At 48.0% G+C, this 15,531-nt stretch overlaps 3 protein-coding genes across 3 annotated transcripts; all 3 read left to right on the top strand.

Annotated features, from left to right (window-relative positions):
* Nucleotides 1-827: 827 nt before the first annotated feature.
* On the top strand, nucleotides 828-3,473 carry F4817DRAFT_353734 (S-adenosyl-L-methionine-dependent methyltransferase). Its single transcript, XM_049305426.1, has 2 exons — nucleotides 828-1,662; nucleotides 1,718-3,473. The coding sequence occupies exons 1-2, from the start codon at nucleotides 1,265-1,267 to the stop codon at nucleotides 2,808-2,810; spliced, it is 1,491 nt and encodes a 496-aa protein (XP_049153870.1). The 5' UTR covers nucleotides 828-1,264; the 3' UTR covers nucleotides 2,811-3,473.
* Nucleotides 3,474-3,795: 322 nt separating this feature from the next.
* On the top strand, nucleotides 3,796-7,104 carry F4817DRAFT_353731 (Pep3/Vps18/deep orange family-domain-containing protein). Its single transcript, XM_049305425.1, has 3 exons — nucleotides 3,796-4,158; nucleotides 4,215-6,813; nucleotides 6,874-7,104. The coding sequence occupies exons 1-3, from the start codon at nucleotides 3,942-3,944 to the stop codon at nucleotides 6,956-6,958; spliced, it is 2,901 nt and encodes a 966-aa protein (XP_049153869.1). The 5' UTR covers nucleotides 3,796-3,941; the 3' UTR covers nucleotides 6,959-7,104.
* A 3,915-nt stretch (nucleotides 7,105-11,019) lies between these two features.
* Nucleotides 11,020-15,232, top strand: F4817DRAFT_309750 (uncharacterized protein). Its single transcript, XM_049299908.1, has 3 exons — nucleotides 11,020-11,601; nucleotides 11,688-14,919; nucleotides 14,991-15,232. The coding sequence occupies exons 1-3, from the start codon at nucleotides 11,360-11,362 to the stop codon at nucleotides 14,994-14,996; spliced, it is 3,480 nt and encodes a 1,159-aa protein (XP_049153868.1). The 5' UTR covers nucleotides 11,020-11,359; the 3' UTR covers nucleotides 14,997-15,232.
* Nucleotides 15,233-15,531: the final 299 nt, after the last annotated feature.

The following is a 15,531-nucleotide window of genomic DNA, read 5'->3' as shown; positions in this document are numbered from 1 at the left end:
GACTGCAGCCGGGGGTCCATGGTTCGATTGAAAACTTTCCAAGGCCAGGATTTTCAACTGACCAGCCTGTCAAACTGGGGACATATGTACTTTGTTGCCTACATAATGTCGGCTGTTTGTCCAATAAAATCGACAGCGGAGAGCCGAAACCTCGACATTCCTCAAGGGCATATGCACCAACGTTTCTGTCGCTCGCCAAAAGTGGGAGGGATAAGACGAAGAAGACACGGGTTCCTACTTAGAGCTATAAGTACATTTATTTATGCATTGTACGAGTGTGTTTGTTCCTAAATTAGCAATCTTGTGAGTCTTCCTCTCGTGATGGTGACCTTAAGCGACCTTTTAAGCAGTCAAGTCTGATCATCCAGTGAGAATGACAGGGTTCCTCAGGGTTGGGGCGGACGGGTTTGCCCATCCGTTCGGGTCCAATCAAACAGAACCGGAGTATGAACGCTTGGACCCTTTCCCTTGGCTCTGGTAAATGTCAAGAGTGAGCCAATACCAATCACTCTCTTCCAAGGTGCCATATTTTCAGCGTTGTAGTTGTCCGCATCCACGGTGAAGGGCTGCATACAAATATGCATACGTACAGACACATATACGTACATACCTGGACATAATGTGTGCAGGGCGAATATAGAATAGGGAATAGGGGAGGATTCCACTGGCATGGGTTGCAATGACCATGTGGTTCATTCCCTTGTCTACGACTCCACGTTACAGTAATGAGGCAGACCGCTCATTGGATCGAAGGAGTTGCCCCCCAACTACCTTCTCTTACTTTGTAGACGTTGTCTGGGTGGTGATCAAGTCGGTAGCCAATCGTTAACATATTTGCCTGTGACTATCCTCCGCTTTCTCGTAGCCCATTTCCTCCAACTTGTAATACGGTCTAGTCCCTCATCCCGTTCCGCTGTCTAAGCCTTGTGTAGTGGCTTTTTTTTTTTTTTTTTTTTCTCTCCCTATGCTCGAAGCGAATTGAAATGACGATCGTAAACTAGTATATGCGCACTCTGTGGACAGTCTTTGCTTGCCAATGTATCCGGCATCGGATTATCTACGAACTCCTCACTGGCTAAATATTCTAGAGATCAGTTTCTTAAGCGCTGCGTCAGACAGAGGTGCCCCTTCGCTTACGCACCCATCTCTGGGCCGCACGGTTTACGGAGACGTCGGTAGTCCATGAGATTTCATCAGAAGAACTAGGAGGAACTGTGCGACCAAATGCCTCATCAACAGCTAAGAACCCTCTAGTGCGACTGTGATGAAAAGGAAGAGAAGGACAAGCGACGAAACAGGACAGATTACGGCACCGCGTGTACCAGCAGCAATCATGCCGTCGTATGGGACTAGTGCCACCAGCTCGTCTATCGGCCCCCCTAGTACCGAAACAGGCCGTAGCGTAGTTAGCTCCGAGCTTCCAGTGCCGGAGCTGGACGACGACATCTCCACCGAAGATGTCACAAGCGACGGTTTAAGTGCGTGGACGATGAGCGTTGTAGAACAGAGCGGTCATGTATTTGAGGCGAATGATGAGACGAGGGCAAGTCAGTTCGATGCTGGCTCCATCTATTCCCCAAGCCATCATCCGGGAGGCCGTGCAGTGGTGTATCGAGTGGAGCATTCGGTCGAGAGCGAAGATAGTGTAGAAGACGGGACCGTGTAAGCTCACATCAAGGCTGACAACAGCGTAACGAATAATGCTAATCCTAAATAGAAACTCAACGCGGTCAATCAACGAACTGGATCTCAACTACGTGATGGAAAATGGACGACGGTATTGCGGCGCATATTACATGCCAAACGACGACGACGAGCAAGTTCGATTGCAGCTGATGAATCAGGTCTACCTGAAAACATTCGACGGCGAATTAACAAGCGTGCCTTTAGAAGCGCCCACTCACATCCTGGATATTGGCACTGCCGTCGGTGAATGGGCCATAGATATAGCTGAGCTTTATCCCGACTGCGAAGTAACCGGAACTGACATCTCTAATATTTTTGAGCGTCGAGTTCCGCAGAATATCTTCTGGGAAATTGACGATGCCGAGCTGGAATGGGAACGACCACCGAATCACTATGACTTAGTACACGTAAGAGACCTGCAAGGGTCGTTTTCTGATTGGCATCATATTTACCGATCTGCTTTCCACTGTATCAAACCCGGCGGATGGATCGAAGTGTTGGATTTCGATGATCATCGAGGAATGAGCAATCTTCACTCGTTCTTCGAACCCGAGTCCTTGGTACACAAGGCATTACACGACGTCCGTGAGGCTTCTTTGATGCACGGGAGGCCGCGTGGCGTTGCCCATCTGGAACCTAGGTTTCTGGTCAATGCAGGCTATGTTGACGTCCAACTAACCGAGCACGCTATCCCTCTAAGGACCGAAGACGGCTCTACTGGAAAGTTTTGGCTTCTTTCTATGCTGAACGGATGCGAATCGACATGTCTGAGGCTTCTGACCAAGTACAAGGGATGGGAACCAGATCAAGTCCGTTTGGCTTGCGAGCAGATCGGTGAAGAACTGATGGCGATGGCACTCAACTCCAAGAGAGCAAAGGGATTCGTTGCCAAAGTCAGAGTATTGAAGGGGAGGAAACCAAGCCCATACAACCGGTGGTCCAGATTACCGTCTCGCGAACCCATTCCTGTGATACAGGAGAAATATCTGGATATACTGGAGGACACTGATGCAGAGGAAAGTAATCTGACAGATGCTTTGACGGACGGAGAAAGCGGTTTTTGCTCATTCCCATCTCGTGGTCCAACGAGCGTCGCAAACAGCAAATCGCTTCGATCAGGCTAGAACTAAAAACGCTCAACCGACTGAAGCAATGTTAGAATCGACCAAAAATAACGGCACCCGTTGGTATAATATTTAATTTGAAGCGGTCAGATCAAGGCAGATGATCACTCAGGGGGGAAACCCACCAAGATCATCTAGACCGTTCCGCGTATCAAACACAACGCTAGCATATGGGAATCCCGCAAAGTCAACGATGGTTAATGTCACGATGTCAAAATCACGATGAGAGTCGTGAACGAATTTCGACATGAAAGATTAGCGGAACCCGACGAACATAGACCGAATGAGATCCGAGCCCAATACCCATCTCATCGGTAAATATTTACGTTATCCGTGCCTCCATGGATAACGAGAACAATTTCGACATATATATATAATCTCCAATGCCCATGGAGAAACTGGAGGGATATAGGCTGGGTAAATTTAGCTTATGTCCCGTGTTATTTTGTGAATAGGATATAGGATATAGGATATGGAGGATATTGGGGTATTTGAGATTTCGGGTATATAAATAGGTAGACTGGGCCAACATGAGACCCTGTATATATCTACCCATCTGTTTGTATTCGCATTGTTGCGATCTATTACATACGAGCAATAAGCTCTTTAGGATTATCATCAACTATATAAGTGGGATAATTTGAAGCCAAAAATTATAACTAGGCCATTTCTCGAACTTGACTTCTGCGATATTGTGAATTAAGCCTTTCGAAATAATATATATACCTATGATCTAACAATCAAATTAAGTTACCTACCTAGGAGGTATGTATATTAAATAGATGTGATGTCAATCTTGAGGCGCTTCCCAAGGTTCCAAGTGTTCAGCTGTCTTTAAAGTTACATCATTGCTGCACTACCTAGGTACTTGCATAGTCCGGATAGCTCTGACCCGCTTTGTCGTACAACACCTATTAGGCCGGTACCATGTATCTAATAGGTACCTAAAGGTTAGGTACCTAAACATGTACCGCTGAGCTCCCATCTCAACTCAATCAACTCCAACAACTCCAGTGAGCTCAGAACTTAAATAAAGGTTACCACTGCCTAACACCATATAACCACGATAAACAGACAGCTTTGCGACCTGTCGCGACTTAACCTCTTCAACATGACCAAATAGATTTCCAGATGTCGCTAGAAGCAACCAACGGCTTTGTTGCCGCCAACGGCGTGCACGACCTTACTGTCGAGAGTTTACCTATATTCGATGTCGAACCGGTACAACTCCAATTCTCCATCGCCGCCGACTTTGTCGCTGCCCAGGTTGCCAATAATGTGCTTGTCCTAGCCTTGTCTAATGGGCGCATACTGCGCATCGATCTAAACCGACCAGAAGATATAGATGGTGAGCTGGCATGGAGGTTCTATCATTAGATTGTTACTGACAGAAGCTACTCGTAGATATCGACCTTCCTAGGCGAGTTTCCGAAGTAGGCACCATTCGGCGCATGTTCCTTGACCCTACGGCTTCCCATCTACTCATATGTACTTCTCTCGGCGAGAACTATTACCTACACACCCAGTCACGCCAACCGCGGCCCCTAAGTAGGTTGCGCGGAGTCTCTGTCGAGTCCGTAGCTTGGAACCCGTCTCTACCAACAGCTACGACACGGGAGATCCTGATAGGTGCCTCCGATGGCAATATATACGAAACATTTATTGAAACTTCAACCGAGTTCTACAGGAAAGAGGAGAAATACTTAAAGGTGCTACACAAGCTTCCTGATGGACCAATTACGGGACTTTGGGTTGATAATATGGGTGGGAAGGTCGATCTGAGGAGAGTAGTTTTCACTACGCAGAGTCGTATACTTCATCTTGTAGGCAAGGTTGGACGAAGTAGTCATGACGGGAGCGGTTCGATCTATACGAGGTTATTCGACTCCGAGCAACCCATTATACATGAAATTTCGCGAGGCTCAACTACCGCACCTTCGATGCTTGCTATCTCACCAGATCCTCCAAATTCTCATATTTACGAGGCTGCCGTTCCAGACCGAGCCTTTGCGTGGCTATCTTCACACGGTGTCTATCACGGGAAGCTTCTAACAACTCCGATGAACAATGATCTTGGAAACAAGGTGTTCGCCGAGTCGAAACTCCTGTCAAGGTCGCAAGTCGTCTCAACAGAGACATCAGGACGGAAAAAGACCCCGTCCGAGGCTATCGACGCGATCTCATTAACCCAATGGCACATTATCGGCCTGATTGGCGGTCGTATCGTAGCAATAAATCGATTAACTGGGTCGGTTGTGTATGATCAATTAATTTTAGACCAGGGACAGAAAGCCCTAGGTCTATATATCGACCAACAAAAAAACACGTTCTGGCTTTTTACCGCTCAAGAGATATTTGAGATCGTTGTTAGAGATGAGGATCGAGACGTATGGCGGATTATGCTACAGAGACAACACTTTGATATGGCCATGCAATATGCTCATACTCCAGCCCAAAAAGACGCAGTTTCAATGGCGTCTGGCGATTATCTTGTTGAAAAGGGGCTATTCGTTGAGGCCGCTGGTGTATATGGCAAAAGCAGCAAACCGTTTGAAGACGTTGCGCTTGCTTTCATCGATCACAACCAAAATGATGCCTTACGAAAATATCTAATCACAAAACTAACGACGTACAAAAAGTCATCTACGATGCAAAGGATGATGATAGCGACGTGGCTAGTCGAGATATTCATGGCGAAGCTCAACTCCCTCGAGGATTCCATTACTGTGGAAGCCGAGTCAACCGAAAACGGAAACACAAAGGAGTCACGGTATCAACTCGACACAGTTCGAAGCGAGTTCCAGGACTTCGTTAATAAACACAAATTCGATCTCGATCGCAAAACAACGTACGATGTCGTTAGCAGTCATGCTCGGGAAGATGAGCTTCTATTTTTTGCCAACGCAGTGAACGACTACAACTATGTCCTATCGTATTGGGTACAGAGGGAGCGATGGACGGAAACTCTGAACGTGCTCAAGAAGCAAACAGACCCAGAAGTCTTCTACCGGTATAGTAGCGTATTAATGACACATGTCGGACATGAGTTAGTCGAGATTATGATGCGACATCCTAAACTCGAGCCGCGTAAAATCATCCCAGCGCTCCTCGACTACAACAGGACTTTCAAAGGAACACTCCTCCAAAACCAAGCTATCAGGTATCTACAGTTCGTCATTAACCAGCTCCATTCCGTAGATGCGGCTGTCCATAATACTCTTGTCTCTATCTACGCGTCGCATGCGTCCAAAGATGAGTCAGGACTCCTAGCATATCTCGAATCCCAAGGCGAAGAACCTCATTTCGATCCCGATTTTGCCCTTCGGTTGTGTATACAGCATAAACGGACCCTCTCGTGCGTACATATTTACACGAATATGGGGCAGTATGTCCAAGCCGTAGACCTTGCACTTTCACATAACGAGGTGGAATACGCTTCTATAATTGCGGACCGACCTATGTCTAACCCTGCTCTGCGAAAGAAGTTGTGGCTCGCGGTAGCTCGTAAGGTCATCTCACAGTCCAACGGCATTAAGACAGCCATCGAATTTCTAAAACGCTGCGACCTCCTTAAGATCGAGGATTTAATCCCTTTCTTCCCTGACTTTGTTGTGATAGATGACTTCAAGGATGAAATTTGCGACGCGCTCGAAGATTATTCGCGTAATATCGACAGCCTAAAAAAGGAGATGGATGAGAGCTCTCAGACGGCCGCCAACATCAAGATTGATATTTCTAGCCTCGATCACCGCTATGCCATCGTCGAGCCGGGCGAGAAATGCTACGTATGCGCCTTGCCCCTCCTCAGCAGACAATTCTTCGTCTTCCCGTGTCAACATGCATTCCATTCCGACTGCCTCGGGAGAAAAGTGCTGGAGCAGGCGGGTGTCAGCAAGAGTAGGCGTATCAAAGAGTGTCAGGTGCAGATTAGCAAAGGACTCGTCAGCGGTGCTAGGAAGGATGCCATGGTCGCGGAACTAGACGCTCTAGTAGCTTCAGCATGGTAAGTTGACGAGCCGTTCCGCTCAACGAAACAGGGTCGCAAAGCTAACGAGTCGTGTAGTATCCTATGTAGCGACTATGCTATTAAGCGTATCGACGAGCCCTTCATTACGGCAGACGACGACAAGGGCGAGTGGGCTCTGTAATACAGAAGGTCGTTACTCGTAGGTCTAATAATTCTTGCGATATGTTGCCGGGAGCGGTATTGTATATCAGATAGGATTGTGTTTCCTCGTTGCCCCGAAAGAACGATAGCACGTTAGAGAAATTGATACCCATATCTACAACTTCACTTTTGGTTTTGATATTGATTATTATGGATATCGTAAATCACGTGAATATGAGTTCACTCAAATTGATATATCAGATGTCTAAATTCCCGAGAGGGTCATATTGAAAGGGGGTCCATATTCGTAATTTGACGCCAGATACAAGTTTAGGAGGGGAGTTGACCAAAAATGCTATGATTGCTACCTGATCAAGGCTTTACGTTAGGTGCTTGTATTTAACATATGTCGCGATTTCCGATCAATATCCGCTATTCGGGTGGGTATCCGTGATCTACCTTAGGTACCTACTTATAGGTATGGGTTCGCAATTAAGAAACTGTGTTGGAACGACAATATGACATGTCTCATTGACGCCATTTAGCATATCGGCCTTAAACATTTCGACATATGTAAATCCCCATTGTTTAACAGTTGTCCGTCGGCGGTTGTCCGTGCGTTTTACGCAAGAAAAGAAAAAAAAAGTTTCGTTGGAGGTGCGCTGGCGCGGAACAGAAATAGAAAGATTAGAGATATGGCATCATGCAGCAGTGTCGATCAGAGGGCTGGGATTTACATAGATAGGTACATAGCCGTGGGTGCGGTGCTGCTTAAGCGAGGCGTAGCTCGACGGCAGGGAAGGGATGAAACTAGAGATGAGAGATCAAATGGACGAGAATGCCTCGAAGGGTTGTTTGAAGTGTTCAGGAACGCATGAATTAGGTCTTGTCGTTGGTCTGGTCTGGTTGACATGGAAGACAAGCCCTTTAAAGTTAAATATAGACTTGATATCCACTGATATCGGGGACGACTGGGTATTTCTACTAGTATCCTGTCTGTGCGCGTATGGATGAAAGGCAACCCAAGCCGGTGAATGGGGATTTAAACTACGTCTTAAAAGAGAAAACTGTGTTTCTTAGATCTGAAACGCTTCGATTCTACAGCGAAGCTACATAGATAGTAACACGATGAAAGTCCACATGGAAAAGGTCTTGGCGAAGAGGTTGCAGTGACGTTAGTAAATACATATACATGCATCTTACTTTTGAGTCGTCATTGTAGCCCTGTACGTAACCGAGAGGGGCTGGTTATGGCTAAGTAGAAGAGCTGACATGTCCAGCCTCCCCCTTTCGAGTAATCCGGACAGCGAAAATAAGAAAAGGAAAGGGGAAAAAGGAGAGAAAGGGAGCTCAGTAGTACAGTTTACGTGGAAGGACATTAATCACCGAGCCAAGGTTTGCCATCTTCCGTGTCAAAGGTATGGCGTCGGGTTGTTCTGCTGCAGGGTGGCTTGCCGTTGACCCAATCGAGTGTCGTGAGGGATTGGAGGGCGAGGAAGGGCAACTTGGAGCGACGTTTCAGATTCCAAGCAGATCCCCCCTCTTACGCCGTCTGACTTTGTGATTGGTGCTTCGGCTCCCAGTTGAGGACCCCCGACGTGAAATGATAGCTGCACATCTTAAGGCGGTAGTAGGAGAGAGACATCTATCTGGCTCACGAGCCACAAGACGGCATGGCGGGCCAGTCAAACAAGGATCTGGCATGTCGTCTTCTATTAAAAGGCGTTTTTAGTATGTTTTGGGGACACAAGAAACATACCACTTTGTGGAGAACTACGGACAAAATTAGTCTATTCATTCGTGTTTATCAGCGTTGAAAAGTGCTTATGTATGGATCTAGGATAGTTATTCCAAGTTATTAGCTGATTGTTGAGATATCACCCCTGAACTCGAAATTTAACTCACAATGATTTCGTAAAAGGCACGAAAGTCATACGCGAAGTGAATGCCAGTCTGCCTCGATGGAATTCTGCCCGCATTGACTTTAATGTTGCTTATCGAGTAAACTCTGCCAAGGATCGAGTTCGAAGTAGCAATGCCACGTTTCCTGGAACGCTTACATACTTGCATATAAGGTATGTATTGAATAGTCTAACGGCGAGACGTAGAAATGTATAGATAACGCCTCAATAGTACCTAACGTATACCGGGTCCTTAGTGGTTTAAAGATATGCGGCTTGAAGTTGTCTGTTGCATTTATAAAGAGGCTCAGATTTAAAGGGCGGCCCCTTCATCTACTTGACGCCTCCTCTTCCATGCAACGTCAGGGGATGTATGCCACATCTCCTTTCCAAGAAAGGGAAGACTCTGGATTTTTCGTCCCGTTTTGAGCATCCATGTGGCATGGACCAGCTAGTCCCAATCATATCTCAATAGCTCGTCTGTTTGAGTTGACCAGTTCGAGCTTTAACTACAATGCTGAACAGTAAGTATCCTATTATAATACGCAAAAACTTGCTCTTAGCCGGAGAATATGCTGTCTGTAGCACGTTTCGCGTGATTGTGTGCCGAGGGTCCAGGGACAACCCGTGTTGCCTCTATACATAGGAGATTAACATGGGCCAACATAGGCCAACATGGTCAAGGTAGCATGGCTCAAGCAGTTATGGAATTTGATAAACGTAGGTAATGTGGGGAGAACCCGTCGAGAGAAGCCGAATTGCTAAAGAAATAAAAGAACTAAAGAAGGCACAGAAGCCGTAGGACCCGTGACTAGGTGCAACCGAGAATCGGATCCAGAGTCTCGTTTGCCTAAAGGGAATCCGATACGATAGCTTGATAGAGCAGTTATGGGCAGTTATGGGTAAGATGTCGTCATTCTCGTTGACTTCGTAAGCACCGCGGCACTACCGCGCCTCTCCCGACATTCCTAGTACCCAGCAAGCTTTGTACAGGACACATTTTTCTAAGCTGCCAAATCGGTGTTAACGATTCAACGGAGAGGTTCCCTAACTGTTAAATTCCCCATAGCTTTCTCCTCTCCAATCATGCGTTTAGATAATCCCTGTTCCGAGAAAAACTCTGAGAATGGGACAGGTGGGAAGCGCCTGATGAAGCAACTCAATCAATTCGTCTGGTTTAATCAGGGAAACAATATACATATGAATATAAATTGTGAGATTGATTTCGCGGAAGAGGAGAGAAAGCCGTGCTCTGTTGCGCTTAAAAGTCCCATGCACTTATCGATATTTTAGTATATATAGGTAGTATTGCAGAAAACGGACCTTCAACGTCTAGTCTACGAAAAGGATAAAAATATGCGGAAGATAAAGATATAATAATGAAGATTTGTTGGAGAGGAAAGAAGAGGGCTTTCAAGTCGACGTGCAGGGCGATCCCGTCGTTTCAAAGCCCACATGCGTCCTTAGAGCGTTGATAGGTGCTGATAGATACTTGCTTTAGACACTTTTTAGGCACAAGAAGTACTAAACAGGTCTCTCCCACTGTGGGAATTCCTTTCGATTTACCTAGCTGGGTACCGGCGGGGTACGGCACAGTACAGGCAAGGTACCTAACGTTGTAAAGAGATACTCGTAACCCAAACTGGGCGTAGAGGGCATGGCCCCCACTAAAATCCATAGTACCTTCCACCCATTCCCTGCTGCACCTCAACCTTCGCACACCAATCCATTCGTCTTCTTTGAACCTCCTGAGAATTACAGTCTCCAACCTTCCTCCTCTTCCCTTTTTTTTTTATGCCCTTCTCCAGGCTCAAGTCTCCTTCATATCCCCCGCCTCTAGATCATACGTAGATCTTTAATGGAGCCTGTATATTGATCCTGATCCGTTTGGTCACTTGTTTCCGTCCCGACAAGCCCTTCATTTTTTTTCTTCCTTCCCACCAATTCTTCTTCAACGGGGGTTTTTGCTAGGAAGGAGAAAAAAAAAGGAAAATACAGGGAAGGCTAATCAAAAAAACTGTCCTCCGTCAGAATCGTTATTTCGCTCCTAATTCGAATTGGACATTGTCCTCGGAAGACTACGACACTCCTTGTATTTTTCTGCCTTCGGACCCTATTATTTCAATTGTTTTATCCAAGTCGACATAGCTTCGACCTAGCCCGGTCGCTTGCCTCCTTGTAATAACCCCCCCCCAGGTGCCGGGAAAGCAGAAGAGAAACTTGTGGGATCACTACCTTCGATATTTTTTTCTCATTCCTTTGACCTACATTTCTCCTACGACGTCGTGTGCGACACTTTAATCTACCGAGCACGCCTGGCGATCACTGGTGCGGCTGATTAAACACCCCGTCGCTGTAGTTGTCAAATTACTATAGGACGAGATCCAAAAAAGTTGCCCACCAGCCTGACACTGCGTCATTACGAACTTGTTCGACTTCGTTACCTATTTACCGCACGAAGTAAAATTGCCCTTAACTATCATCCGTGGAGAGCCATTACTATTGCTTCTCCTGATGAGGGTCGGATGAAATAATCGATAATGTCAACTGCTAGATCTGAACATTTGACTATTGGCTACCCCCCTAAGACTGCCAACGGTCGCTCTACCTCACCAACTACCAACATACCTCCGGTCGACTCATCGGGTGCATCTACCGTTAGATCTCCATTCGGCATGTCTGGCGTCTTGAACCCATCCGGCAAGATGGCAGGTACCACGCGTTCCGGGGCTGGTTCTCCTTCGCACGAGACTGCCGGTTCAAGTAGACTCTTCTCCAAGAGGTAAGTTTTATTGCTACCTTCGATGCATTGCACTAGCTTGTTCTCGACAAACTTTAATCGTGATGCGTCTAACTGTCCTAAACTAGAGCGAGAGAAATCCAAGCTCAAGAGGGCGTTGCTGGCTTGTCCAACAATCCCTGGGGTGGCCCGCCGACCAGTGGTAACTCGACGCCTTTACGAGAGAACATTCCCGAGTCACCGACCGACGGATTTCCAGACTTTGCCCAACTACCTACGCCTGATAGTTTACCTTCGACGCGGCGTGCGCGAGCAGGCACCGTCCCATCTCGATTCCCTGCTGGTGGAATAGGAAATGGTCTTCTCAACATCCCTTCAATTTCTTCCCAGTCCACTCGACCCACGCCGTCTCAGAGCCCCTTTAAGTCTCCATCGCCCAGCTTGAATGATGGTTCCGACTCTGCTCGATCTTCGAACCTTTTGTCAAGACTTCGGGCTGGTTCTATGCCACAGCGTAGCCCCTTTGCCCACGGCCCCGGCAGTAGCTCGCCGTTCGGCCCATCGGTTTTCAGTACTTGGAACCCCAGTGGTGGACGTGAGAGGGGGAACACCCTCGCGAGTATAGCAAGCATTGGATCTAATGGGCCAAGTTCGCCGGCTCAGTCTGCGTTTTCTAAGGAAGGACCCGGAGACAATGACGTTCATATGAGAACTCTTGATTATCTAGGTCTTGCCGAAACTCCGCAACCAGCCCGTGCTCAGTTGGCCACCCCTTACCTACCTGGTCTGGCTGATTTCACCAAGCAAGCTAACCGATTCCGTTCTTATTCGGTCAACAATAAGGATAAGTATGCGGACGAAGAAGACGATGGTTATGACGATGACAGCTTGGCACTCGAAAGCCAATATGCCGCGCACCTCCAGGATCAGTTGGCCGCCACTAATGCTGCTATTCACAGTCACAATCTGGCAGTTCAAGGTCTTCAAGCCTTTGCGTCCCAGGCCACGGTCACTCGGCCCCGTGCCCGAACAGCTGGTGTTTTAGAGCTACAAGGAGCAGGTTCGAGGTTGATGCGAAACTACTATCCTACTCCTTCCCGTCTTGACAACTCGATGACGGCTGCCGAGATTCGATTGCCAGAAGAAAAGGAGTACGACGACCTTCCCACAGCCGTAGCAGCGATGAATCTGGGCAGGTCAAACAGCCGGAACAATGGTCTTCTGACAGCAGAAGAGGCTGGCCTTGAGGGTCCTACGAGTGCACTCTGGCTTGGCAGTATCCCAACTTCGACAACCACGTCAACTTTAACCGAGATGTTTAAATCGTATGGTCCAATTTTGTCTGCAAGAGTTTTGACGCACAAGAATTGTGGCTTTGTGAACTTCGAGAGGGTTGACAGTGCTATTTCGGCGAAAGCTAGCATGAACGGGAAGGAAATCTTCCCTGGAGCTGGCCCGATTCGGATCAACTTTGCTAAGCCACCTTCTGCGTCGAACACCCCGGGTCACGATGGAGTGTTCCCGAGTCCCAGCCCTGATCCCTTTGCCAAGAGCCAAGATGGAACTGCTTCTGGTGGCATTGCTTCCACGGCTGATAATGCGGCAAACGCCTCGAACGCGGCGAATGCAGCGCCGGTAATCCCACCTTTGCACGAAATGACGGCAGATATCCTCCAAATCGTCAAGTCCTTTGGCGCCACAGACGAAGACACATACCGTATCTCCCATAATCTTCAGCAAGCTATCCAGTTCAATACGTTTGCTGACGAAATTCCTCCAATTCGAGAGCCCACCCATACAAGGGTTCATGATGCGCCGAAGTTGAGGGATATCCGAAAGCGTATTGACAATCAAAGTTTGTCTCAGGGGGATATAGAACACATTGCCACCGAGATGCTTCCCGAGATCTCCGAACTGTCCTCGGATTATCTGGGCAATACCGTTGTTCAAAAGTTATTCGAGCACTGCTCAGACAACATCCGAGATCTTATGCTAGCCAAGATCTCTCCGCACATGGCAGAAATCGGCGTTCATAAGAACGGTACCTGGGCAGCTCAGAAAATTATTGATGTGTGTAAGACGCCTCACCAGATGACCCTGATCGTTCAGCACCTGCGTGCGTACACTATTCCGTTGTTCCTAGACCAATACGGCAACTATGTCTTGCAAGGATGTCTCAAATTCGGCGCTCCATTCAATGATTTTATCTTTGAGACCATGCTCAGTAAGATGTGGGATATTGCTCAAGGCCGATACGGTGCGCGAGCTATGCGGGCGTGTCTCGAGAGTCATCATGCTACTAAGGACCAGCAAAGAATGCTTGCAGCAACTATTGCGCTTCACAGCGTACAGTTGGCGACCAACGCGAACGGTGCCCTTCTATTGACCTGGTTCTTGGATACTTGTACATTCCCCCAACGGCGTAGTGTTCTAGCTCCCCAGCTTGTCCCCTACCTTGTACATCTCTGCACACATAAGGTTGCGTATCTTACCGTTCTGAAAGTCATTAACCAGAAGGCGGAACCAGATGCAAGGGATGTCATTTTGAAGGCTTTATTCTTTACTCCCAAGGATCAGACGCTGGAGGCTATTTTGAGCGACCACTCATGCGGTGCTACATTGATCTTCAAGGTTCTCACTACGCCGTTCTTCGACGAGAGCATAAGGGGTCAGGTAGTAGAGAATGTGAAAAGTGTTCTCGTCCGCATCAAGGCGCAACCTAACCAGGGCTACAAGCGTCTAATGGATGAAGTCGGTCTATCTACTCGCAGTGGTGGCGGAGGAGGCGGATCCCGCGATCATTCTGTGGGCAACAACCCGTCGACTGAACGGCAACGACCCGCATCCCGCCAGGCTCAGGCTAACAACGCTGCCGTGCAGCAAAATTCTCAGTACGGCAACCAGTATCTGAACCCGCTCAATCCTACCAGTAACGCCTCGAATTTTGATATGGGCGGTTTCCCGGTACCTAGAAGTGAGAGCGTGGAGTCTGGAATGTCTGCATTTCCGTCGTATGGACCTCAAGGCTCTATGTACAATGCAACTGGCGGATCGATGGCACCACCGGTAAATATGCAGCAATTGCAGTACCAGCAAAATATGCTCCCGCGCGGAACACAGCCTATGAACAACTACTTCCCGCCTATGCAAGCAGGCTTCGGAGGGTACAGCAATGCAAACCCCTCAATGGACCAGTACCGTGGGCAGAGCGCAGCTAACGGTAGTCCCATCCAACCGCCCGGGGCTCCTGCTGGGTTCGGCCCCCCTGGCTTCGGAATGGGAATGGGCATGGGAGGTTACGGCTACGGCAATGCTATGCCCTACATGCAAGAGCAACCGGTCAACGCCAGGCGCGGACGCGTAGGTCAACCCCCTCAACGGAAGAGGTCACCTCGACCGTAATTTCCGACGATGCTGACAGATGACTTCAGAGATGATCTCAGAGGTCATCTTGACTGTTTCACACGAGATTGGATGGCTTATCTACGTCCTTGTGCGTTTTATTATTCCGAATTGCATGATTGTACAGATAGGGGTGTTGGTAGGCTTGGCATGTTTGATTTATATTCTGAAGTTTGTGGCAAAGCAGTTGTGGGCAATCCACCGAGACCCAGCTAGCAGCACGGCCTGGTACGCTGTGGAGGGCTGGAAACCACCCTGGCAGTACTTGGATCTCTATACGGTTACCTTCGTCGAAATGTGACCGTGACCGTTGAGCAATTCTTAGACGGGCTTCACCTCGCGGCCATGTTTTGGAATCGCGGTGAGTGTTTATGAACGAAGGGGTATTCCGGCACGTTTATTATGTGTACAAAGTCAGTTGCTCCGCGCGGGCCAGCCAAAGTTCAACCGGATTTCTTGAACTTTGACGCGATTCTATCATCAGCAGGCGATATAGAGAAAAGCAACTAGGGTTGATGAAGCATATGTGGCACGGAGTAAGAGATGTGTGCGGAGAAATTGGATCTCTGC

This window comes from Daldinia loculata (genome assembly GCF_022478755.1).
Source record: "Daldinia loculata strain CBS 113971 unplaced genomic scaffold F4817scaffold_98, whole genome shotgun sequence".
In the NCBI taxonomy this organism is placed as follows: Eukaryota; Fungi; Ascomycota; class Sordariomycetes; order Xylariales; family Hypoxylaceae; genus Daldinia; species Daldinia loculata.
The sequence above is the reverse complement of the archived record's forward strand: the minus strand, read 5'-3'. Positions and strand labels throughout refer to the sequence as shown.